At 45.1% G+C, this 26,153-nt stretch overlaps 1 protein-coding gene across 13 annotated transcripts in view; it reads left to right on the top strand.

The window, feature by feature from the left end:
* Window positions 1-26,153, top strand: part of ADGRF5 (adhesion G protein-coupled receptor F5) — a 143,519-nt gene that overhangs the window by 58,973 nt on the left and 58,393 nt on the right. For 10 of the 13 annotated variants that reach the window (XM_055079599.1, XM_055079600.1, XM_055079598.1 and 7 more), the window contains exons 4-9: window positions 6,710-6,764; window positions 17,063-17,233; window positions 19,357-19,533; window positions 19,665-19,774; window positions 22,409-22,467; window positions 23,320-23,462. In XM_055079599.1, coding sequence (XP_054935574.1) covers window positions 6,710-6,764; window positions 17,063-17,233; window positions 19,357-19,533; window positions 19,665-19,774; window positions 22,409-22,467; window positions 23,320-23,462 — 715 coding nt within the window. Of the gene's footprint in view, window positions 1-6,709; window positions 6,765-17,062; window positions 17,234-19,356; window positions 19,534-19,664; window positions 19,775-22,408; window positions 22,468-23,319; window positions 23,463-26,153 lie in introns of those variants that run through there. The other 3 variants (XM_028478981.2, XM_055079595.1, XM_055079605.1) reach the window with 2 other exon arrangements.

Genomic DNA, 26,153 nt, shown 5'->3' with positions numbered 1-26,153 from the left:
TAAACGTTTCTTGTATTTTCTCCATTCTATTTCCAAGATTTTGGATCATGTTTGCTGTCATTACTCTGAATTGTTTTTCAGGTAGACTGCCTATTTCCTCTTCACTTGTTTGGTCTCTTGGGTTTTTACCTTGCTCCTTCATCTGCTGCGTATTTCTGTGTCTTCTCATTTTGCTTAACTTACTGTGTTTGGGGTCTCCTTTTCACAGGCTGCAGGTTCATAGTTCCCATTGTTTTTGGTGTCTGCCCCCCGTGGCTAAGGTTGGTTCAGTGACTTGTGTAGGCTTCCTGGTGGAGGGGATCTGTGCCTGTGTTCTGGTGGATGAGGTGGATCTTGTCTTTCTGGTGGGCAGGACCACATCCGCTGGTGGTGTTTTGGGGTGTTTGTGAACTGAGTATGATTTTAGGCAGCCTCTCTCCTAATGGGTGGGGTTGTGTTCCTGTCTTGCTAGCTGTTTGGCATGGGGAGTCCAGCACTGGAGCTCGCTGGTCGTTGATTGGAGCTGGGTCTTAGCGTTGAGACCGAGATCTCTGGGAGAGCTCTTGACAATTGATATTACGTGGGGCCGGGAGGTCCCTGGTGGACCAATGTCCTGAACTTGGCTCTCCCACCTCAGAGGCACAGGCCTGACACCTGGCCAGAGTACCAAGACCCTGTGAGCCACACAGTTTTTATTTCTTCTGATTTTCCACAGCTCTACTTCCCATCTGTGTTTCAGCCAGTCGCACAGCTGCTAGTGTTGAAGGGCCTCCTGCAGAGGCAGGGGGTGGCTGTGGCTCACTGCGGGGACAAGACACTGGCAGCAGAAGTTCTGGGAAGTACTCTTTGGTGTGAGCCCTCCCGTAGTCCTGATAATATAGTTTTTATTTTTGCAATAAATCTTTTCAGCAGCAGTGAGCAGAGCCAGGAATATGCTTGGTCAACAAAATAATGTTGAACACAGTCCTCTTAAAATCTGACTGCAGCCTCCATAAAAGTAAAATTATAATGATGGAGCAGAAAAGGAAATTATAAAACAGAATTTTGGAGACAAAAAGACAAATAGTCAACTGGCAGTCAAATTGGAAAACTCAGGAAAGCTGAATCTTAAGCCAACAGTGGAGAAAGCTAGCTTAATAGTCATCAAAATGTCCAAGAATTGATGAAACCCTCTGAAAGTGGGGCATGAAGAAAATGCTGATACATTTGGTTGAAGGATGTGTGAAAAGTGGTTGGGTCCCTATATCCCCTCTCCCATGCCATGAACTTGGGCAAGCTGCCCTCCCTCCACCCTGGCAGAAGTCTGGAAGTTTATTCTCTGGAGAGGGTAAAATGCAGGGTCTCCTTATCTGATACACTCGAATATAGTCACAGATGCATTCTTCCAGAAGCAGAAACACTCATGACTGACTCACACAGGTTACATGAGATTTTCTCCAACAGGCATTCGGAAAAAAAGAAAAGAAATATGAATCCTGACCGCCCTCCATCTACTGACCCAGTAAACTCCCTGTGCCTGCTACATTTTTTAAAAGGCTCTATCGGTGTTTACTATTATGATTTCTCTTCTTGTAATAGTATTTTTTTCTACTGACTTTTTAAAAAGATACTTTAGCGCTACTTTATCCAGTCTGTCACTATTGTTAGAGCTTCACTGGTAGATTTTACCATGATAAAATCTCTTTTTGCCCTGCTTGGTACTTTTCAATTTTAATTCTTTGTCTTATATTCCAATGGTCAGTTCTGTCTTTTATTTGTGTTTGCCTGATCTTCGTTCTTTATTTTTTGTTTAGCTTTCAGTATATTCCTTTGTTTTACTGGTTCTCTTACAAACAAGGAATGTTTGAGGTTCTTTTTTGTTAATCTGACTGTGATTTGGGGAGTATAATTTATTCACATTTGATGTCATATTTAAAATGCTTGCTCTTACTTTCAGGATGTTGTTTTATGAGTTTATGCATTTCCTTCCTCTCTTCTGTTTTTGTGTCTTTCTTTGTTTGGACCTAGGTTTTGTCTTTTTTATTTCTCTCATGACTTGGGAGGTATACTTTGTATGTCTTCTTCCAAACTCCGATATGCGAGACACAGGCCATGCAATCATATGCAGCAGCTTGCTCTTATAAATAGAGGAGGGAAACATTACTTTTCCTGTGAGTTTGCACAGTCAGTACAGAGCTCTACTTACCCCAAGCATGTGGGGAGAAAGCCGGAGCCTGAAGTGATCTCAGCAATGGGGTCAGCCTTACCTCTGTTCCAGAGTTTCCCAGTGTTCCTAGCTGCAGCAGTGCCCTCCCACTGTGCCAGCTCGGCCCTCATCACAGCATCCTTAACAAAGCCCCTCCATCTGCCTCGTGGCCCAGGCTGATCAGGGGATAGGCCTCCCAGGACTGCTGGTGGAACTTTAAATTTGTCTTCCTGAAAGCTCCCACCACCATGCCAAAAGGCCCCAATTGTCCCCCTAGATCTGCCTTCAAGATATAATATCTTGGGCTTCCCTGGTGGCGCGGTGGTTGAGAATCTGCCTGCTAATGCAGGGGACACGGGTTCGAGCCCTGGTCCGGGAGGATCCCACATGCCGCGGAGCAACTAGGCCCGTGAGCCACAACTACTGAGCCTGCGCGTCTGGAGCCTGTGCTCCGCAACAAGAGAGGCCATGATAGTGAGAGGCCAGCGCACCGCGATGAAGAGTGGCCCCCGTTTGCCACAACTAGAGAAAGCCCTCGCACAGAAATGAAGAGGCCATGCTAGTGAGAGGCCAGCGCACCGCGATGAAGAGTGGCCCCCGTTTGCCACAACTAGAGAAAGCCCTCGCACAGAAATGAAGCCCCAACACAGCCAAAATAAAAAATAAAAAATAATAATAAAAAGTAAAAAGATATAATATCTTCATCCAGCCTAGAGGCTGATGACCTCCATTGGAGAGGTGCCCTTGAACTGCCTTATCAGCTCGTGCTGCCCTAAGCTGCCACTCAGCTCCCACTTCTACCATTTTAAAAGCAACATGGGATGATGAGCTTTTAAAAAAACTGTGGTAAATACAAAATTTACCATCTTCACCATTTTTAAGTGTATAGTTTAGTAGTGTTAAATATATTCACATTTTCGTGCAGCCAATCTGCAGAACCATCTTGCAAAACTGAAACTCTGTATCCAGTAAACAATACCTCCCTAGCTCTGCACCCCCTAGTTCCTGGAACTCACTGTTCTACTTTCTGTCTCCGTGATTTTGGCTACTCCAAGTACCTCATACAAATGGAATCATATAGTATTTGTCTTTTCATGACTGCCTTATTTCACTTAGAATAATGTCCTAAAAATATATCTATGTTGTAGTATGCATCAGAATTTCCTTCCTTTCTTTTAAGTCTGAATATGGATCCATTGTATGTATATCCTACTTTGTTGATCCATTTATCCATCAAATGGATCGCATGGTAGTTTTTTTTAATTAATTAATTTATGTATTTATTTTTGGCTGTGTTGGGTCTTCGTTGCTGCTCGCGGGCTTTCTCTAATCGTGGCAAGCGGGGGCTACTCTTTGTTGCAGTGCATGGGTTTCTTATTGCGGAGCACGGGCTCTAGGCAAGCGGGCTTCAGTCGTTGTAGCACGTGGGCTCAGTAGCTGTGGCCCGTGGGCTCTAGAGCGCAGGCTCAGTAGTTGTGGCGCACGGGCTTCGTTGTTCCGTGGCGTGTGGGATCTTCCCAGAGCAGGGCTCGAACCTGTGTCCCCTGCACTGGCAGGTGGATTCTTAACCACTGCGCCACCAGGGAAGCCCCTAAAAAAGCAGTTTTCTTCACCCGATTCTAGACCTGCTAAATCGGATTACGGGAGGGAGAGAGGTGATCTTTATGCTCACAAAGATTTGAAATGCTCTGCATGAGAGGATTGAAATGTACCTTGATTTTAACCCACAACTGCCGGCAGCAAGTCCTTAATTTTTTAGCACCCCTGGAAAATGGGAGAAATGAAATCTCAGCTTGGGAGAGCTTCCCAAAGGTGACCACCAGTAGTCGTCCTCTCCTGGGCTGAGTTCCCCAGCAGCAAGCCATGAAGAGTGGACAGAGAAAGCTTCCTGGTGGCTCCCCTTCCCCACCCCCAAGCCCCAGGGAGGATGGAGGCAACAAGGCAGCGGAAGAACTTTTCCCTTCTGCCCAGGCACAGAGCCAGAGAAGGCTCCAGGGCAAGCCACACAGGAACCAGCCCTATACATTGACTTTGTTGTTTCTTGGTTTCTGCACATTTCGGTAGACCTGAAATAATCTCACTGCAAACGAAGCAGCACCCTGGGCTTTGGAAATTCTAATCATCAGCCATCATTCCTCTGTTCATTTCTTCAAGAACATTTGTGAACTCTCAGGTCCTTCCACAGTTCCTGTGGACGTGAATACTAGTCGTTGAAAAGAAGGAGGGGGTGGAGGAGACAATAGAGAAACAAAGAGAAAAGGCACTAGTTAAGAGATACTGGGTCACTGAGAGGAACCAAGTTCCCCCACAGTTTCTGGGGTATCTCCTGATAAGACGATGCCACACTTATGTGGACAGGCGCAAACTTAGGATGCAGGCTAGCTGGGTTTGAGTCCTGATTCTGTCATTTCAAGGCTGTGTGACCTTAGGCAAGTTATTTGACCTCTCTGCACCTGTATTTTCTCATCCGTGAAATGCAGATAATAACGGTATCTATGCCTTAGATTGTCATGAGGATTAAATAAATAAGCACACACCAAGTACTTAACAGTGCCTGGCACAGGCTGCTGAAGAAGTCTTAGGAATTATTATTTTTGTTATCATTATGATGTGAGATAACTAGGAAAAAATGGTAGAGACCACAGATGGCAGAGCTCTCTCTCTCTCTCTCTCTCTCTCAGGTGGTGTTCATTGGTGCATGGGGTTCATGGTAAAGCACACACCCTGGAGGGCAGGGGTTATCTGGCTCTTCTACTGAGACTTAAGGAAGTTTGGATTGGGAAACACATCATAGGAAAATTCACTTGGAGGCAGGGATGAGCTAGGAGCCCCATATCAGGTCAAGGTAAGGTTATAAGCTACGGAGCTGGCAGTGAACTCAGCAGCAAAGCCAATCAATGTCAGTTCTTCAACAAAGAAGCCACATGATGACAGTAGATGAGCTTTATGGAGATGAAGCAAGTGGCAGTATGCAGATGCGGGGGTCCATGTGAATGGTGCCCCCAGGACAGCGTGATGCCCTGTCCCAGAATAGCACTTACTCTGTCATCATAACTATTCTAGTGCTTTAAATTGATTAATCATTTGATCCACACAACAACCTCTTGAGGTAAGCTATTTTTATCGCTCTACTTTAGGTGAGTACTGAGGCACTTATCATTATGATGTGAGATAACAAGGAAAAAATGGTAGAGACCACAGATGGCAGAGCTCTCTCTCTCTCTCTCTCTCTCAGGTGGTGTTCATTGGTGCATGGGGTTCATGGTAAAGCACACACCCTGGAGGGCAGGGGTTATCTGGCTCTTCTACTGAGACTTAAGGAAGTTTGGATTGGGAAACACATCATAGGAAAATTCACTTGGAGGCAGGGATGAGCTAGGAGCCCCATATCAGGTCAAGGTAAGGTTATAAGCTACGGAGCTGGCAGTGAACTCAGCAGCAAAGCCAATCAATGTCAGTTCTTCAACAAAGAAGCCACATGATGACAGTAGATGAGCTTTATGGAGATGAAGCAAGTGGCAGTATGCAGATGCGGGGGTCCATGTGAATGGTGCCCCCAGGACAGCGTGATGCCCTGTCCCAGAATAGCACTTACTCTGTCATCATAACTATTCTAGTGCTTTAAATTGATTAATCATTTGATCCACACAACAACCTCTTGAGGTAAGCTATTTTTATCGCTCTACTTTAGGTGAGTACTGAGGCACTGAGAGGTTAAGTAACTTGCTCAAGGTCACACAGCCATTTTATGGCAGAGTTAAGATTTGAATTCAATTTCTGCAGAGTCCTTATGCTTAATTATTGTACTATATGATCTAACTAACATTTATTAAGAGCTTACTATGTTCCACGTTGCGGTTGGCTTATTTCTCATAACAATTCTATGAGGTCAGCACTATTATTATTCCGTTTTACAGAAAAGAAAACTGAGGTTCAGAGAGGACGAGTAACTTCCTCAAGGTCGCATAGCTAGTAAGGGCCTGTACCCAGGCATTCTGGCTCTAGAGCTGGCTCTCAAAGCCCCCACCTCAGAAGGCAACCATCGAACCATCTAGGAGAAAAAGGGCCAGAGGAGGAGAAAATAATTTCTAAGCATGCACAATCTAAACAGCCCTAATGCTGCAGAAATATTGGGGGTGGGGGACAGGCTGAGTGTGGAGGAGAGGTCGTGAGACTCGTCTAAAAGGTCATGCGAATGACTCAGGGTTCAAGTCTCACTACAGTGGAGGACAGCATCATTTATATTTCTTGACAGGCCTCAAGCTGCAGGAACTCTGAGAAACTCAGATAGCCTGATTTCTTCCGCTCCTGCATCTAGAGACTGGTCTATTAAAAGTCGATGCCCAGATCATACCACAGAGACGAATCCATTTCATTTTCCCGACCCTTCAATCACTGGTTGCCCGCCATCCCCGGGGCACAAGGTGCTGACCCAGAATCTGCAGCCCTACCCTCAGCTTGAACATCCCGGGACACGTGAACAGAGAACCATTGTGAAAAGACGTCTCTAACACTCACTGACTATTTTCTAAAATGTTCTTTCAGCTTCTCCGTGAACATGAACTATCAGGGGAGGACCCAGTAAGGCAAAAACGAGCCGGTATGTAACCTTTTGCTTGGCCATTTTTCTAGTAAATCCCATCAAATGACATTTGTTGTAACTTTCTGAAACACTGGGATCCACATAATTCAGTCTCTGAGCACCTCAGTGTTCAATTTCTAGAAGTAACTGCAAAGGAACTCCATTCTCTATCAAATGACATTCAAGGGGTCTTATCAGCACATTCAAGGCTCGTGTCCTCTCCCATCACCTCTCCTCAGAGCCTGAAGATTTCCCCGAGGCCCCTTCCTTCAGCTGCCCTCCGCCACCACCACAAGCCTGCTACTATCTTCTCAACCCTTGCCTTTTTTCTTTTCTTTTTTTTCTTTTAACCTCGTCTCCTCTCACTCAGCACTTTATTTTGTGGATCAGTTGAATCGCTGGACCCAAGTCCTTTTCTGCCTGCCACTCCAGTTTCCCACTGAATGCCCAAGAAGCTATCTGGAAAACACAGGGCTCTGCCCTTTGGAGGGTTGGGGGCAGGTGAGAGCCGTGAACACCTGCATGGTGATTGGCAGTGTCCCCTCCCTCGTGTGGGACCCTGAGCAGGTGGATACATCTGGAGGCTGCATTTTCCAAGGACCAGCTCCTCCTTCCACCACAGCAACCTTACAAAAGCATCAACCTGATTTTCTCATTTCCCTGCAGAAAATCCTTCAAGGGCTGCCAATTGCTTTGGAGATAAAATCTGATTATCGGCTCACTGGACCCTGTGTGCTTTGCCCACTCACTCTCCTCTGCTGCTTTTCACAGAGTCAACATCCCACCCACCGCCCCCCTTTGCTTGTCTGGGGGACTCAATTCACATAGGCTCCTGCCCTGGAAGGTCTGCCATCGATTCCCCAGACAGGGAGGGGCTGTTTTCCTGGGTTCCCATTACCCACAATACATCCTCGTAGCCCAACATTTATCCCAATGCATTGTAATTCTTTTGCTTCCTGTTTGCCACTCCCAGGAGACATGAGCTGCCTTGAACCCTCTTCCTCTCTGCAGCCTGGCATGTAGCCCAGTGTCCCAACAGATGAGTGAATAAAGAGAAGCCATGTCTCTGTCATAGCTGTCCCTGTGTGAGTTCAGAGGATATGTTCCTTTTTGCTAAGAGTCTGCTGGCTTCGTGGCTGCACCAACCGTCTAGAAAGTTCTTCACTTGTAACATTGGGACTGAATCCTTTTCCAGGCATGCTGGGACTTGATCTGTTCAGTCTGGTGGTCTAAAAGAGACGTTAGGCTGCCAGAGGGAGGAGGCTTGCCCTGAGGGCAGGATAAAGGCATCCAGTAGAGCCCTTTACAGGGCCATAACAAGATCCGCATGCTGTCCCGTGCGTGAAATGAGAATTCATTACAATACAATAATATTAATTATTACTATTAATACTATTAATAAATACAATAGTATTAATACTTAATACTATTAAGTATTAATATTAATTAAGTATTAATATTAATACTTAATACTATTTATACAATAGTATTAAGCTCTTGAAATGCTCGCCGGAAGTTCATACCATTGGTCCTCTCTCCTTCCCTTCCTTCCCTTTTTTTTCTATTTTAACCTTGTTTTATATCCCTATGGGATCCTGACCCGCCCTCCTCTCCTTCCCTAAAGTGATCTACAGCACAGACTGTACTTCCTGTGCTTTAAAACAAGCATTATCACCTCTACCACCCCGCCGACAACTCCTTGACCCCTCCCACCCCCATGACAGGAACAGGACCAGAGATGTCCCCACTCAATATTTTGAAAGACTTTTCTACCTAAAATCAAACCACTTGAGTTAAGTTCCAGCTCCAGGTTCTGCCAGCTTCTTCGAGGGCTCAGGCTGCCACCTGCCTCGGAACCAGTTGGTGACCCTACACCTGGAAAAGTAACATCTTTCTGCACTTCCGGGCCTAGCCATTAGTGATCCTTGGTGACAGCATGAGAGGTTAGCCCTCAGAGAGGAAACCACTTCCACTTCTAAGGATTTGACGTTCCAAAATTTTTCCAGACATGCTTTCATTAAAAACAGTCACAATGGTGATAAATCACCATGAAAACATGTTTTCCATTTTTTATACATGGTTTGGGCCTCTAGGGTCATTTTGGAAGTGTCAATGACTCAACCCATCATCTGCAGAAGACGGATTGGCCTTGGTACTTGTACAAATTCACTGAAGTAAGAACTGGTCATGGAAAGGCCCAGGCACTGGGCCGCAGATTCTCAGAATATAAGTTGCAATTAAGAGCATCACTCTCCAGGAAAACTAGGAAAGCAAGCAATAGGAGGGTTACGTTCAGCAGGTGCCACACAGAAGTGTCTGTGTTCTGGAGCCTTCATGCCAGAAAGGGGCAAACAAAGTTTCCAAGAGAAAGAGAATTCTCAAAAGGAATTTCCTTTTGAGGCACTGGACCAACTCTTTAGAGCTTTAAAGTTTGATCCTTTAAAGGTAGGATCAATACTCACATTTATTCTCAGAGCTATGGACTTCTTCCTCTACCACATATTATGTATCACAAACATATCACACACATCCAAACACACACACATATATATACATACATACAAATATACAAATATATTTTTACTGTACAGGGTTGTTGAGAGGATTAAATAATATTATGTACTTATTTTTTAAATGTTAATATAGTTATCTGGGGGGGTATTTGATGTTTTTGTTTGTTTTAATGGTTTTTAAAATTAAAAACAAATTTAATTGACTTATTTATAAAAATATTGCATTTGACAGAGCCTGAAATATACCTGGTACAGAGAAGGTTTTGTAGAACTACTGAAGGCAGGAGGTTGGATGCCACAATATTAGCATTTTAGGAAAACTCTCTCAAAACTCTGTGGGGGCAGAGAAACCTTCACCAGAAACTCGGAGGCCAGAGGCAAGAAGAGTATGAACCTGCTTGTTAGTGGCTATTGGGGAGCAGAGGGAAATAAGCACCCGTCAAAGCCTCCAGAATTCTGTCCTGATTCCACCAGGAAGTGGTTCTAGACCAGCCGAGAGGCTGGCACAGAGAAGGCATTGGTGGAAGCCATCTGAAGTGAAAATTTGCCAGATGGTTACGGTTGAAGGAATTAGATGAAGAGGTTAGTTCCGGGAGACCAGCAAGGATGTTCAGCAGTGGGGACCGTCATCGGCCCTCGTACCTGGAATGACGTTAGGAAAGGAACGTGGCGAACGCTTGTGAGAGACATTTGGAGAATTGGGTTCAAAGGACTTGGGGATAGACTTGACATGGGGGTGACAGGGAGGGATGATCTATATGATACTTGGGAGTGCACAGACCCGGGTGACTGGGGAGGTGGAGGCCACAGGTAGAAGCCGGAGCTGGAATGAAAATCTTATTTTGGAAGTACAACAGTCAGCGGGAAATTTAGTCTTAAGGGCAATCATCACAGGGGACTGAAAGCAGAAGTTTCTTGGGAATTCCCTGGGGGTCCAATGGTTAAGGCTCTGTGCTTCCACTGCAGGGGACACGGGTTCGATCCCTGGTTGGGGAATTAAGATCCTGCATGCTGCATGGTGTGGCCAAAAATAAATAAAGTGCCGGGATGGACTGATTTTAAAGTTTTTTTTTGTTTTTTTTTTTTAAAAAGAGGCTTCTTAGGTTGGAAGTAATGCAAATGTGTCCTCAGCATCAATTATGAAGTTCCCCATGTCAGATTTCTGAGCTTAACTGGGAATGTGTCTTGGGTCCTGGGCTGAAGAGTCCCCACTGGTTCTTCTTTGGTTTCAAAAGGAATGGCTGGTAGGAGAAAGGGAGACCCAGGATGTCCTAAGCCCGAGCTGGGACAACTTAACATCTTCACAGATTCAGTGAGAGCAAGGTTCCTACCAGATTGGGTTGCCAGCTGCCAGCTCGGAAATCCTGACCTTTCTGAAGACCTGCAGTCTGGCCGGATGTGCTGTCTCTTTTTGATCTGTGTTCAGGAAATGCTGTGCATTCTTCAGCTTGAGGGACAGATTTGGGGATTTTCCTGGCTTTAATCTTTCTTGTGATAACTTGTGGCATTTCGTGCTCTGAGCAGGCAGTAGTGGTGGCAAAGTAAGAAGAGAAGGCTGGTGCTCTCTGCCTAGCAGGGTTTTTTTTTTGCTTACCTATCTCAACAGTGAGACCTGATTGGAAGAGAATTAGGTTTAGTTGACCTACCAGCAGATGGCTGCATAGATGATAATCCTTACACTTATTAAGATCAGTATTATTATTTCTACATGCTGTTTCAGAATGGCTACTATATGCCAGGCAATTTGCTAGCGGTCTTCATACCCCAACTCCTTAACAACAAATTCTGCAGAGAAAATAGTGCTCCTAATTTACAGATGAGCAAAGAGTGGCTCACAGGGGTTCAGTAGCCTCCCAGGTGAGAGGGCATTTACCCCAGCTCTCTCCGGCTCCAAGTCCTATAGCTCCTAGTTAAGAGTCAGTTTTCAACACGACTTTCTGGATCTTGCCTGTGAGATTCCGTGCCATGATTTTTTTTTTTTTTTTAGCAAAGAAGTGTTTTTAATATTTAATTAGTATACATTTATTAAGCACCTATTGGGCATAAAGAACATAAAACATGCTGACTGCTGCTATCAACATTTAATCTGGTTGTAAGGATAGGATATGCACGCACCATAAGTTAAATTCAAAGTTTGTAATATCAAAAGCAGAGTCATCCCATATTGGGAGCCTGTAAAAAAGGCAAAGCTACTGTCTAGAAAATGGTAGGAGCTACTGAGAGATAGATCTGGGCTAAATGTAAGTTTCTAACAGAACTAACTGAAGGTGGGTTGGACCGTCTTATATGGAGGTGAGTTTCATGTCATGCCAGGCATTTAAGCCAATCTGAATAAGCACCTAGCAGGAGTGTTCATAGAGGGCATCATGGCATCGGATGAGTGGTTACCCAAGATGATCTTTAAAATACTCAGACAACTTCACGATGCCTTGATTCTGTGAGTCCTCAGGTCACTGAGCACACATAGGCTCAGAGAGTGACCGGGAAAGAATTGATTGAGGTTGAGGCATGAAAGAAGGAGCAGAAATGGGGGCAGAAGAAGGGAGGGAGGGGGGAGCTCCAGGCAGAGGGGATACGAGGAGATTAATGATGGTCTGGGGCTTTTTCTTATGCATATATTGCAGAAGGAAACGGCATTCTCTCTAACCACATTTAGAGGAAGTTTACGCAGCTGTGATTCTCGGAGCAGATTTGTTGAGTGAGGGGCCCTAGCATCACTTTACATGGGGCTGACTTTGATGATTTGGGTGTATGATGAGCTAGTAGAATTGATTCTTTTCTCCAGGCCTCACAGCCCATTGTTTTATGCCACAGTGCTGCCCTCCCTCTCCCCCGTCCATGCCTGCCCCCCAGACCACAGCCTGGGGTTCTGACAGTTTTCCTCTGTGTGAACAAACCTTTCAAAACCTAAAGGGAGAACAGGATCTTTGACTCTCTCCTGACAAAGGTACAGCAGATCCAGGTGATGCTGCCAAATTGGTACCTACGAGAACATGTCAAGAAAAAAGCAGGGCAGGTAGCTTTTAATATTTACCTGCTACAGGACTAAGGGGGAGAAACGAGAGCCAAATCTTCAGTGATAAAGACGCCTGGGCCCCTTTGGTCAAGAGAAAACCACACGAACCTCATTTCTCCTGAGTGATGTCAGCAGGCTTCATTCTCTTGCAGGTGAGAGATTCATTTATACATTGACTTAGGCCCCGACTTCTGAGAAGCTGTAATTACCAGTAGAGTGGCCAGGCAAAAATAGTCTTGTTTGCTTAAACAGCTGTGATGAAGACCCAGAACTGCTTGTCAGTTTGTGGCCAACTTTCCAGAAATGTCTCTTTAAGATAAGTGCTGTGTGGTGGGCAGTGATTCATGGGAAAGGAGAAGGGAAATCCTGGTTGGTTTGTGCCTCCCAGGCCAGGGATAGGCCTGCGTCTGTGACACTGATGACCCCTGGAAAGTGCTACCTTCCACTGGGGCATCGGTGAGTCAGAAGAACTCAGACAAACAACACCAGGCTGAAGGAGCCTGAGGCAAAGAGAACACATTGAACTGTCTGCAATCAGGTGGTCCAGAGGCAGCAGAGAAGCATGGAAGGGCCTCTAAAATACACACTTACACAGAGTGGGAGGAAACTTCCTGCTCCTCCCGGGTCCCTTGTAGCCTGGGGCAAGCCCACCAGCATCACTTTCCCAAGCCCTGAAGTCCTCAGGTTTGGAGGAGGTGAGGTGGACAGGGCGTGGCCTCTCGACCCCAAATCTTGGGCCCCTGACCCCACCCTACACAAGTCATACTAATCCTGAGCATCTGGGCTTCTTCCCTTAAACTCAGATGCTCTCCCTGGGCGTGACAGGGACTGGAGGCCCAGTGGTGTTTCTGTGTTCTGCTTGCCCATAACACCATGATGTTTTGGGGGTCAGGGCCAAGCCCATGGTCACTGGTAGGTCCAGCCAAGCTCTCTCTATCTTTGAAGTTATTCATTACTGCACGCCCACCCCACCTCCAAAACATCCTTTATTCTCTTTTCCTGAGGAGCACATGGCACCATTAAGGGAGAAATGATTCTACCAGTCACACCGTCAGAGTGAGGTCATGGAAAGAACCCCGTTCTAGAAGTCCAGAGACCCAAGTTCTGGGCCTGTGGACGCCGCCAACAAGCAGCAGGAACTGGGGCGGGTCATTTACTCTTTGGGGGAATCATTTTTCTCATGCCTAAAAGCAGAGATTTCTGGGACTATCTTATAAAGATTCTACTTTGACTCACCTGGGTCGAGGATCCACAATATCTCTGTGCGTAGAACCCCTACGTGTGGATGATCATCAGTCAGGAGTGGGAACCCCTGGAATAGATGATCTCCAAGGGCAAGCCCGTAGCCTTCTGAGTTACTATGGCGTTTTTGAGCCTGCTTTGAAGAACTGACCATTTTCAAGAAGACATTTCTTTCTCTATTCAATGTTCCCGTCCTTTATCAGTCTCTATGGAGAACTGATGCTCAGGCTGAGGGTTATTCTGGAACTCCCTTAGAAGTTGTCAAGAACATAAAAGGTGGCTGAGGGGAAGGGGGTCTTAGGGGCTGGTGCTTTTTTTTTTTTTTTTTTTTTCAGTACGTGGGGCCCTCACTGCTGTGGTCTGTCCCGTTGCGGAGCACAGGCTCCGGACGCGCAGGCTCAGGGGCCATGGCTCACGGGCCCAGCCGCTCCGCGGCACGTGGGATCTTCCCGGACGGGGGCACGGACCCGCGTCCCCTGCATCGGCAGGCGGACCCTCAACCACTGCGCCACCAGGGAAGCCCGAGGCTGGTGCTTTAATTAATATTTGCACAAATGCCATAGACTAGACCTCGCTAAAGTCACAGGAACTGTCCTCTTCGTGGTATTTGAAGCTTTTGGCTCAGCTCCTTGTAGGATCTAAGCGGAGGAACTACCTTGGCTTCCGTGGGGAATGATGACATCCAGGAAGCACCACGTGCTTTTCAGGCACATGCTTGTTCTCCACTTACGTATGTAAAGAGCAGAGAGAGGTGGGCTCACGGGTGGGTGATACCGACGGCCCTCAGGCAGGCATTGAAATCATGCTGGGATCAGACCCCGGGAGGCAATAATGCAGGTGATGGAGCGGGTGACACGAGATTGTTACTGACCTCACTCATCTCAAAAGCAGCTACCGTCCAGGAAATCCTGTTTACATTCATTCCTGGGAGGAGAGTAGACTGACCACAGCAAAGAGGATCCTGGAGCTTCTGAATCCTCCGGAGGGTATAAACACTGCTGCATTACTTTTCAGGAAAAAGAATGTGCTCTAAAACAGAGTTTATAGATATCGTGCAGCCGCCCTCCTTGCAAATGTTCCCAGCAGGCCACATACCATGTCTAGGGTTAGGATCACTCAGATTAAGATTAGCAGTCCTTCCAGGAAGCTTGTTTGCATCACAGAACCGTTTGCAAATCAGAAAGAAAACAGGAAATTTCAAGCAATGCCATAATATCGTGACAAACTGAGATTCCGCACTGGGTTTTAAAAGTAACTGTGTTCTACTTGTAAATGCATTTTTATAAGGAGGAAACATACCGTAAGATGCACTCCTAATTTTAAGAAAATGTGCACAGACATTTTTTACAGTTTGAGTTAATTACAGCAAGTTGAAGGATGCCAAAATGAAATAATCCTCAACAAGGTTGATGGGTAAAACCAAACTCCTAGACAAACATAGTTTACAGCTGTAAGTGGACAAATATTACCATTTTCTACAATGAACATTTATCAGTTGGAGTTTCCCATGGTAAACTTACTCCATTTTAGTGTTTCTCATGAATATTCCTTGGAATATTTAAAACAAATCTTGTGATATTATGGGGGAAATTCTTTGTCTTTTTAGAAAACAGACATAGAATTTTAATGTTATGGTTTTATATATATACATACCTATATATATATGTATCGTACTTCCAGATTTTACTTATATTTTAAAGTAGAAGTCTTGCAGGTATTCACTAATCTTTTCCTTATTTTTTTTTTTTTTTTTTTTGCGGTACGCGGGCCTCTCACTGTTGTGGCCTCTCCCGTCGCGGAGCACAGGCTCCGGACGCGCAGGCTCAGCGGCCATGGCTCACGGGCCCAGCCGCTCCGCGGCACGTGGGATCCTCCCAGACCGGGGCGCGAACCCGGTTCCCCTGCATCGGCAGGCGGACGCGCAACCGCTGCGCCACCAGGGAAGCCCCTATCTTTTCCTTATTTGACTGACAAGATAAAATAAGCCACAACTGGTCTATCTCAAGGCATCTGTATTAAAAATTCTCCTATTTTTTGAAGGTTCTTCATTAGCTACTAACCAAGCCCATGGCTTCTGCTCCAGTTATATATTTCAACCAGGAACGCGCCAAAGATTCTGGCCGTGACAAAAAGGTGAATCTGTGACTCAACTCAGAAATCGCAGGTTTATCAAGAATTGATTGGACATGAATTTATTATGTGCTGGGCTCCATGCCAGATGGAGTGGTTAAGGCCATGAGAAGTGAAAGAATCAGTTCCTGCCCTTGAGAACTTACAACCAACAGCCCAGACATGATGTCATAGTGGTAATTATGCAGGAACGTTCCAATAGATCTATTGTCTGGCTTGCCTGGATTGGGAAGCAGACTCATCTAGAATGCTAGCCGGGCAACCAGTCTTGAGACAATTTGGAAGAACAATGAATTGCTGAAGATCTCTTTTATTTTAATTTCCAATTTGCCAATTTTGCTGTTGTTGAGTACCTAGCATGTGCCGGACACCAGAGATACAGAGTAAGAACAAAGAGCCCACGCTGTGCACACAGGCTAAGAACAAAGGGAATTAACTACATGACTTTTCCCAGAGGTCTTCAAGCCGTGCGTGCGTGCATCCTTCAGCTCTCAAAATACATGCATGACCATTGAATGGTGATCAGAAACATACTGACTCATGCTGCTGAGTCAGGACCATGGCTTTTATTGTCTAGATGGTTGCCAAGCCTCCCTGCGGGGTCTCGCTGCTTCTATTCGTGTCCCATTCGAGTCCATTCTCCATACAGTCACCCTTGGCCCTGGACACCAAGGAGGGTGTGGGAATGCAGAGGACGGACAAGTCCTGAGCTTGGCCTGTGAAGCTCTCAAATGGCCAGAGACCACAGCGCTGATACAAGCTAGATCTGTTGCCTTTCTCCTCTAATATAGCAGAGTAGTAGAGAGGAAGAATCATGAAGGGAGGGCTTGGTGGTGATCAGTAAACACACTTCTTTTTCTCTAAATAAGGTCATTAGAAATTCTTAAAGGCTGATGTGTCTGGCATCCACATGTCCCCGTCATTAGCTTTTTTTTTTTTAATTTTAATTTTTATACTTTTTTATTTATTTAACTGCACCACGTGGCATGCGGGATCTTAGTTCCCCGACCAGGCATCGAACCCATGCCCCCTGCAGTGGAAGCGTGGAGCCCTAACCACTGGACCCCAGGGGACTCCCAAGAAACTTCTGCTTTTTGTTTTATATCGGAGTCTAGTTGATTTACAATGCTGTGTTAGTTTCAGATGTACAGCAAAGTGATTCAGTTATACATGTACATATATCTATTCTTTTTCAGATTCTTTTCCCCTATAGGTTATCACAGAATACTGAGCAGAGTTCCCTGTGCTCCACAGTAGATCCTTGTTGGTTATCTATCTTATATAAAGTAGTGTGCGTCTGCTTATCCCAACCACCTAATTAAAACGTCATTGGCTTTAAGTGCTGAAAGGTCTATCGTGTTCTCTCTCTGCCCGCCACGGTGAGTTCTCACAGCCTTCGTATGCTTTCGTTCTAGTTGCCATGAGCAGTCCTGCAGCCCAAGAGTTCACTGTCGGTGTTGAGGTCAGTTTTGAAGATGCCTCCTTCCTGGAGCCTGGCAAAGCTTACTTGACTAGCCTCAGTTTTCCAGTTGAAGGGGGTGACACTGACCCAGCTACCAACATTTTGAGCATCGAGGTGACCACAGGTGAGTAAAAGACCCATTGCTTGAAATAGGAGGATTGGGCCAATCGGGAGAAACGTTGCTCTGAGCTCCTTCCTGTTAGAGGGGGATGTGGGGTGTGGAGGGGCGTGGCCTGGGGAGAGTTGACCTCAGAGAGGAGGTAATAGGATGGCTGGGTAAGGAAGATTAGACTTACTGACCATGATGCTCATATCTAAGCACCCCAAAATTTTCTCCGTTCCCCTCTTCCTGTGCCTCCCCCACCCACTCTTCCAACAGCTTACCTTATGAACCTTTCAAGAAAGGCATGTTTTTTAATCACATTTTTTAAATTGGAGTATAGTCGATTTACGATGTTAGTTTCTTCTGTACAGCAAAGTGAGTCAGTTATACATACACACATATCCACTCTTTTTTTAGATTCTATTCCCATATCGGTCATGACAAAGCATTGAATAGAGTTTCCTGTGCTATTCAGTAGGTTCTTATTAGTTAGCTGAAAGCCACTTTTAATCATAGTACACAGAACTGAGGATTTTTAAGGCCAATGTGTGTCAAGCACTAAATGCGGTAGGTGGTCCAGGGGTGGTCGCTTCTGCTATCCTCTTAAGGCACATTTGTATTTTACATGGGAGTCAAAAGTTCTGCTAATATCACCTCCACATCCATCTCAAAAATAAGTAAATGAAAAACAACAACAACAAAAATCAAACAACCAAAAAAATGCTTTTCACGTCAGCGGGAGAGAGATTTTGGCAAAGGGGGTCCTGTTGGCTCCCTTCGAATTACCCCCGGCCGATGTTCACCACACGCACTAGCAGCCTTGACTTCCTCCGTTCCTTCCGCCTCACGCCCTCCTGCTGCTGGAGCACAGGACGGGAGCGGTGTCCGAGCATTCCAGGGGACTTGCTTGTCCCTCCTATTTCAGGAACGATTATTTGACGGCTTTCCTTTGGGTGGTCACTCTGGGGGCCTTTGCCTAGATGCCCACCTGCAGAAGAAACAGCTCACAGTGACGTGGCTTTAGTCCAGTTTTAGACATAAATTCCAAGCCCTCTGTTTTCAGAGCATTTTTCAGTGTCAGTTTTTAATGGGATTGGAGTCTGTTTGGGCCGTTCACATTTGACTTGAAATGTAAAAGGCACAAGTTTAGAATTTTTACTTATACTCTATATTTGTTATCTATTGCTGCGTAATAAATTACCCCCAAACTTAGCATCTTAAAACAACAAACTCGGAATTCCCTGGCGATCCAGTGGTTAGGACTCTGCGCTTTCACTGCCGAGGGCCTGGATTTGATCCCGGGTTGGGAAACAAAGATCCCACAAGCCACGCAGCATGGCCAAAAAAAAAAACAAACCCAAAACAAAACAAAACAAAAGCAAAAAATGTTTATTATGTCGCACAGTTTCTGAGGGCCAAAAATCCAGGAAGAGCTTAGCTGGATGGCACTGGCTCTGGGGTCTCTCCTGAGGTGGTAGTCAAGCCGTCAGCCAGAGTTGCAATCATCTGAAGGCTCAACTGAGACTGGAAAACCCACTTTCAGGCTCACGCATGCGGTTGTTGGCAGCCCTCAGCTCCTCACTGGCTATTGGCTAGAGACCTCATTTCCTAATCATGTGGGCCTCTCTATGACATGTCCTCATGCAGTGCAGCTGGCTTCCCCCAGAGCAAGTGATCAGAGAGAGAGAGAGAGAGAACATAACCAAGAGGGAAGCCACAGTGTCTTTTATAACCTAATCTCAGAAGTGATGCACCACCACTTCTTTCTAGATTCTCTTGGTCACACAAACCAACCCTAGTACAACATGAGAGGGAGTTATAAAAGGGTGTGAGTGCCCAGAGGCAGGGATGGGTGGTGCCATCTTGGAGGCTGGCTGCCATACCCTCTAGTCCAGGAATCTGTTTAGCACTTTATCATTGTAGGCAGCCCCTGGGATAGTCAGAGCTGTCATCTTTTAGATGGCCGTGCCTAACAGCAAGGTGACATGTACGGGGATCATGAGACTCTCATGCAGTACTACTGAACTTCCCGGAAGGGCAATATGGAGTGGAGTTAGGGTTTCCTACAAGTATAAGTACTTGTCATCTATAAACACAAAGGCGGTAATTACCTTTTCTTTCCTCATTGTTCTGGTTGATGACAGTCTGCAGACCTACTGGAAGTGAAATCTGGTGCTCCTGTGAGAAAGGCTATAAGTGGCCTCAGGAAAGATGCCTCCACAATCTCACTTGTCAAGGGCATGATGGCTCCCCTTCTGGGCATCATTGCAGTTGCCTTAAGGGACTGCCTCCCAAGGGACCTTTTTGCCAGCTCCAGGGAGGTAAGTAACTGCTCACTGAATGTGTGTTTGTTGAGTGGCTATTTGATATCATCTCAACCAAATGCTTCTCTGTCCTGTGTGTACTCAAATGCTGACATGGGATTTTTAAAATATTGCCCTGTGTTCTTCAGCAGATATTACCCTGCGAATGTCGGTCAGACTCAATGTGGGCTTTCAAGAAGAACTCAGGAACTCTTCCTCTGCCCTCTATAGGTCCTACAAGACTGACTTGGAAACAGCGGTGGGTTTTGGTCCCAGGAGGCTCTTAACCAACAAGCTCTGAGCTGAACTGAATCTATTGCATTTACAGTGGGTCGTTTGCTTGAATCTGTCAGAATTTATGAATCTGAATGTTGAAATTATTTCTATACCTCTGGGATGATGAATTAAGAAGCGCTCAAATCAGACAGTGTTCAGGGGATGATCTGACATCATCTTGACCTATAGGTGGAACTTCCTCCCCGGATAGAATTGATTCACATAAAATTTGGCGGCATCAACTCACAGAAACCTACTGAAAGTTCCAAGAACCTGGTCTAGAAGCACCAGATGGTGCATTTCTATTCATCTTTGCACATCACATGGGTGAAACCCCCTAACATCTTTTGTGCAGACCAGCCCAAGACTGACACACAGGATTCCACACCACTCTACACTGGAGGTCCCAAGGCATTCACACTTAAGGCAGATTTAAACTTACTCATGTAGATAGGTTCATTTGTGTCATATTGTAGATTCCACATAACAGAAACAGACTCACAGACCTAGAGAACAGACTTGTGGTTGCCAAGGGGGAGCGGTGGAAGGGGAGGGAAGGATTGGGAGTTTGGGGTTAGCAGATGCAAACTATTATATAGAGAATGGATAACCAACAAGGTCCTACTGTATAGCACAGGGAACTATATTCAATATCCTGTGATAAACCATAATGAAAAGAATATTGAAAAGAATGTATACTTATGTAAATTTACTCATGCAAAAAAAGAGGCTGTTCTCTCATTGTAAACTGTGTGCCAGACACTATTCTAAGTGCTTTACATTGGATTAATTCATCTAAACCTAAATGCTTTGCTTGAGTCAAGTCATTTGGAATAGAGCTTCTCAACTGGTGTGGTACAAATTGCTACAGGTGGGCTGAGGTAATGACTCCCCTTAACTCTCTGGGCAGCCAACCCTCTGCCTCAAGCCAGGAGCAGCCTCCTGCTTACCCACTCAAATATTACCATTGTTCCTGGGCGCCAGGATGAAACTCTGATACAGAAGAGCTGTAGGATATCTGATTTGCATATCCGACATGTAACAGTTCTGCACAGCGTGAGAATCCTCCTCACGGGCACACATGACACACTAAATTATACACTTTTGAGGAAAAAAGGAGAGTTACATATTAATCTTTGGATCCCACCCATCCAGCTACTTAACACACCACTTTGCACATGGCATCCGCCCTGTAAATATGACTTGATTCAAATTGAATTTCCTGTGGCGTTGGAATTCAGGGAAACAAAAGGAATTAAAAGCATCAGTAAAAAGTCAGGAAGAGAAAAACAAATACCGTATGCTAACACATATATATGGAATCTAAGAAAAAAAAAAAGGTCATGAAGAACCTAGGGTAAGACGGGAATAAAGACACAGACCTACTAGAGAATGGACTTGAGGATATGGGGAGGGGGAAGGGTAAGCTGTGACAAAGTGAGAGAGTGGCACGGACATATATACACTACCAAACGTAAAATAGATAGCTAGTGGGAGGCAGCCGCATAGCACAGGGAGATCAGCTGGGTGCTTTGTGACCACCTAGAGGGGTGGGATAGGGAGGGTGGGAGGGAGGGAGATGCAAGAGGGAGGGGATATGGGGATATATGTATATGTATAGCTGATTCACTTTGTTATACCGCAGAAACTAAGACATCATTATAAAGCAATTATACTCCAATAAAGATGTTAAAAAAAAAACAAAAAAACACTGGCTCAACCAAAGCTGTGATATGTTAAGTGAGGGAGCCGATCCGGCAGTGTGGCAGCCGCAAGAAGGCACCTCGTTTTACAGCAAAGTGAATCAGTTATACATATACATATGTTCCCATATCTCTTCCCTCTTTGTTGTAAAGCAGAAACTAACACACCATTGTAAAACAGTTATACTCCAATAAAGATGTTAAAAAAAAAAAAGAAATGGAAAAACAAACTTCAGTATACCCACAGGATATATTACACAGCCATCAAAATGATATTTACAAAGAAGATATAATAGTATAATAAAATGATCGAAATCAAATAGCTCAGTATAATATGTAGAAAAAACATTATCCATAGAAACAGAAGCATAGAAGGAAATAAATAGTGGCTGTGTAGATGAAGTAAAAAAAAAAAAAAGAAGGCACGTCAAAGATTTCCAGCTACAGGAAATGCAATTGATTGAGGGCCCTGGCTGCTGGCGCATGGCAGTGCTTGCTGCCTGCTGCTAGTGAATGAGCAGGGCGGGTGTGTCTAGCAAACGTGGGACTCCTTTGAAGGCTGTACTGAACCTTCCCAGGCTCAGTCTAGAATGATTTCATCCAGCATCTCCTCCTGTACAATTTCACTCGGATCTGATGGCTCTCCCTGCCTTCCCATTTTTTTCCCCTAGGCATTTCCCTAAGTAAATTTTTTGCACATTTACTCTGGTGTTTGCTTCCTGGAGAACCCAAAATGACCTAGGTAGATAGGAATTACTTCTTCAAAGATCTGCCAGTGCTAGCGCTAACAAAATATACAGGAGAGCATTTTACCCAGGGTCATAAGAAATAGACACTTTTTACCCTGTTTCAAATTGTTGACCCGTCTCTCGGTGGACCTTGATCCGTGACACTTGTCTTGCTTTATTTTCCAGTTCTGGAAGGGTTACAGTATTTTACCAGGCTTCAAACTGGTGACAGTGACAGAGTTCAGGTAAGAATGCTATAACTGGGTCATTTTTATCCAATGGCAGATACCAAAACGTTAGTGAAAAAGCAAAAGCCCGTTAGAAGGGCACCATCTGGTATGCCCAATGGGAGCAGTGGGGTAAAGGTGAAGACAGTGTCAGATTCCCAGGGCTTAAAGTGAAAGGAAATACTGAGAGCAGTAGCTCACTCCTTAGAGATGTACCTACTTAGAAGGACGGTGAGAAAAAGACTTGTGTTCATTCTATGCACGCAAGAATTTTGCAAACAAAGATGTGGGATACGTCTGCCATCTAGGGAAGTCAGAAATACAAAAATGAAATAAAGTCATGCATGCAATGATGCCTTTATTAGTAAAAGTTAGCCAGCTAGCCGTGGCCACAGAGTTGCACACTGTCATGTGAACGCACCCCTGTGGAGTTAGGCACCGGGCAGCCCTAAGTGTGTTTGCACAGTGTTTCAAAAAGTTAGTTGCCGGTTAAAAGCCGAAGAATGTTTACAGAAACATGGAGGATTTTGGCTTCACTGGATATTCAGCATAGCTGGTAACCTGGGCCAGCAGACTGTGTGACAACAGTCTCTACCTTGTGGCTTATATCCTTTGACCCACTTGTAGGATTCAATTCACTCCGCCCCATCTGGCTCTTCCAGTCATTGATGTGACCCATCTGCAGACATTTGAGTGTTCGAGCCCTGCCTCAGGCTTTCAGCTAGAGCTTAGAAACAGGTTGGATTTCAGTGGACGCTTGAAGATAAAGTTCCCAGGCTCTTCCTGCCATTTTGTTTTCTTATGCAAATAAACCATAAGGACTCTTCCGGATCACTTACTGCTTTACTGAACTGAGTGGTCTCCATCCAGGCCTGGAAGTGTGGTTGTGGTGTATGAAGTCACGACAACAGCAGCATCACCCGAATTAATGCGCAAAGCAAACGAGCAAGTAACACAGAACCTCAATCAGACCTACAAGATGGACAGCAGTTCCTTCCAGGTTACTTACAGCAGTAAGTAGAACATCGCTACGTTTTTCCAATATGTAGGTTCTACTGAGATATGGTAACGGCATTTATCATGATGCTTAAACCTGTGAGATCACATTACAGTGTCCTCCGTGGAGAGAGACTCTCCAGTTCCTGGCATAGAGTTTTGGTGCCTTCTCCCCATCTTCGGCCTGTTCAGAGCCTCCTTACACTGCTAATATCACTGCGACTGGAGAAGGTGGGGTGGGGGGGCCCAGGAGGGAGAGATTTTACAAGGGGGCCACAGAGCCACCTGGGTTTACGGATTTTTAAAAATTAACAAACCCCAAACATCCAAAAAAGTAGAACTAACGTTGTGGTGGTGAAAGTGGGGGATATGCGTGAAATGCATTGATATTGACTAGGGGGACCCTTGTTACTTTAGAGCAGTAGTTCTCAAAGTGTGGCCCCCAGACAAGCAGCATCTGGGTACTTGTTAGAAAAGCAAATTCTTGGGGCCACCCCAGACCAACCTGGGCCAATCTGTGTTTCGGCAAACCCTCCAGGTGATTCTGATGCATGGAAAGTTTGAGAAACACTGCTTTGGATCAGACGTAGCAGGGGTAAGAGTCCTGGTATTGTAGATGTTCTCCCTCATTTTACAGATGGGGTATAGAGTTGAGCTCTGTTGTGTAATTAGGTGGGTGGATCGATTGTTTCTTGGGGGATAGAAAGGGGATCCAACTGAGCAGAGATTTGGTGGACCAGCACCGGCCGGTAGGTGTTCTGTCTAACTCAGGTCCGTGGTTCCAGAGTGAAGGTGACTCCTCTTTGGAACAACACAGTTCGCCATGGAGGGGGGGCACTGAAGGGATTGTCTGAGACACAGCTGGAAGGAAAAGTGCCCCTTCTCAGGAGTCAGACCATCCTTACAACAGGTTCATACTCTTTCTCTTTACTTTCGCTGCTAATATTTTTAGACATCAGATCATTTTTAAAAATAAAATATTGAAAGGGATATACACAATGGTAAGAAAGTGCTATAACATGAGAAAGAGAAAAACAGCAAGATAAAAATTCAGAATGAATAAGGCAGCAACCACATAGATGAAAACTGAAAAATTCAAGGCAGGGAAATAAGTGGCCTCCAGGTGCGGACTCACACGGAAGTAATCCCTGCATCGCCAATCCCTTCCTGACCCCTAACCCCATCCCACCAACCGGCGGATGCTTTGGCCTGAAGAAATTGTTTTCTTTATGGTTCTGAGGGCACAGGAGAATAGCAAGCTCTAGCATATATGAGCTTCAATTATGATGAGTCTTTCTCCCAAATTTCAATTGTGTTGAATATAGTCAGCCATTTACAGGAATAAGTATCCAGCAGTTTTCCTGACTAGTGGCTGACAGTCAGTCCAAAACCACAAAAGTGCTCTAGTGTCTGTGGCTTATTCTTCCAAAGAGCCATGAAGTTGTTGTGAATGACACTCGATGCCCCTTTTTGCAAGAGAATCTACATTCATCTCTGTCCTTGATACGCACAGCCTTAGACCAATGACCATGAACTATGTCACATGCAACTCCACCCCCTGGGAGCTTCAATACCAGCCTGCTCTCCATAGGGCTAGTGGGGTTTATCCAGAATACAAGTATCCAAAAAAGTCAAGTAGCTGAGTAGGTTTTTTTTTTTTTTTTAGCTGCGCGGCATGTGGGATCCTAGTTCCCCGACCAGGTATCGAACCCACGCCCCCTGCATTGGAAACGCAGAATATTAACCACTGGACCACCAGGGAAGTCCCTGGGTGGGTTTTTCTTAAATTATAATTTTATCTGGCGGCAGGAGTGTGGGGTGCAGGGGAGAGGAAGAGAAAAAGAAAGAAAAATGCTGAATGAATGAGGTGGTATCAGGAAATTATTTTTAAGTCTTATCTTCATGAAACAGGAAAGGCACATGGCAATCTTCAGATAGTCCCTTTTATTTTGCCATGTATTAATCTTCTGGTGATGTCTGATCAATCAGCAGGGTCCCTTAACCAGAACACCCCTTTCTTTAATCATTCCCAATATATTTATGATCAATTGCATATAACCAGGGAAAACCAGCAGTTTTCCTGATCATTGTAATTAGCAATGGTACTAATGAAAAGCGGGCACTGTTATTGTATCTTTTCTATGTTAAACCCAGTGTGTTACACATTTTTCATCTTCCTGCATCCTGTGAGGTAGATACTATTATCACCATTTTACAGGTGAGGAAATGGAGGCTTAGATTTAAATCATTTGCTCAAGGCCACATAGTAAGTAGTAACGTAAGTTTGTGTGCCTTCCTGGTCAGTTCACTACATGAAATATTCACAGATGGCCTTGCTTCCTAACAGTTGAATGCAATTTTCTGAAATCTTATTTTATCCAGGAGCCTAAAAAACGGGATAAGAAATATTTAGATACCTTGATATTTTGACCAGAACATCATAGCACCCTAAATTAATTGTATGGTATTTTAGTCCCATGCTTACAGTACGAACAGGGTATGGCGTGAGCATAGAGAACCATCCAAAAGAGGAGTTGCCAAACCTCCCTCCCCAGCTCCTCTGATTTTCTCAACACATGGAGGTCATGAAGGACATAGCACAGCTTAGAGGGAAAAATCTGCATGTTGTGTAAACAAGGGACAGCCATAAAAACACACGCAAGGGCTTCCCTGGTGGCGCAGTGGTTGCGCGTCCGCCTGCCGATGCA

This window comes from Physeter macrocephalus, chromosome 18 (assembly GCF_002837175.3).
Source record: "Physeter macrocephalus isolate SW-GA chromosome 18, ASM283717v5, whole genome shotgun sequence".
Classification (NCBI taxonomy): domain Eukaryota; kingdom Metazoa; phylum Chordata; class Mammalia; order Artiodactyla; family Physeteridae; genus Physeter; species Physeter macrocephalus.
This window is presented reverse-complemented; position numbering and strand designations above follow the sequence as displayed.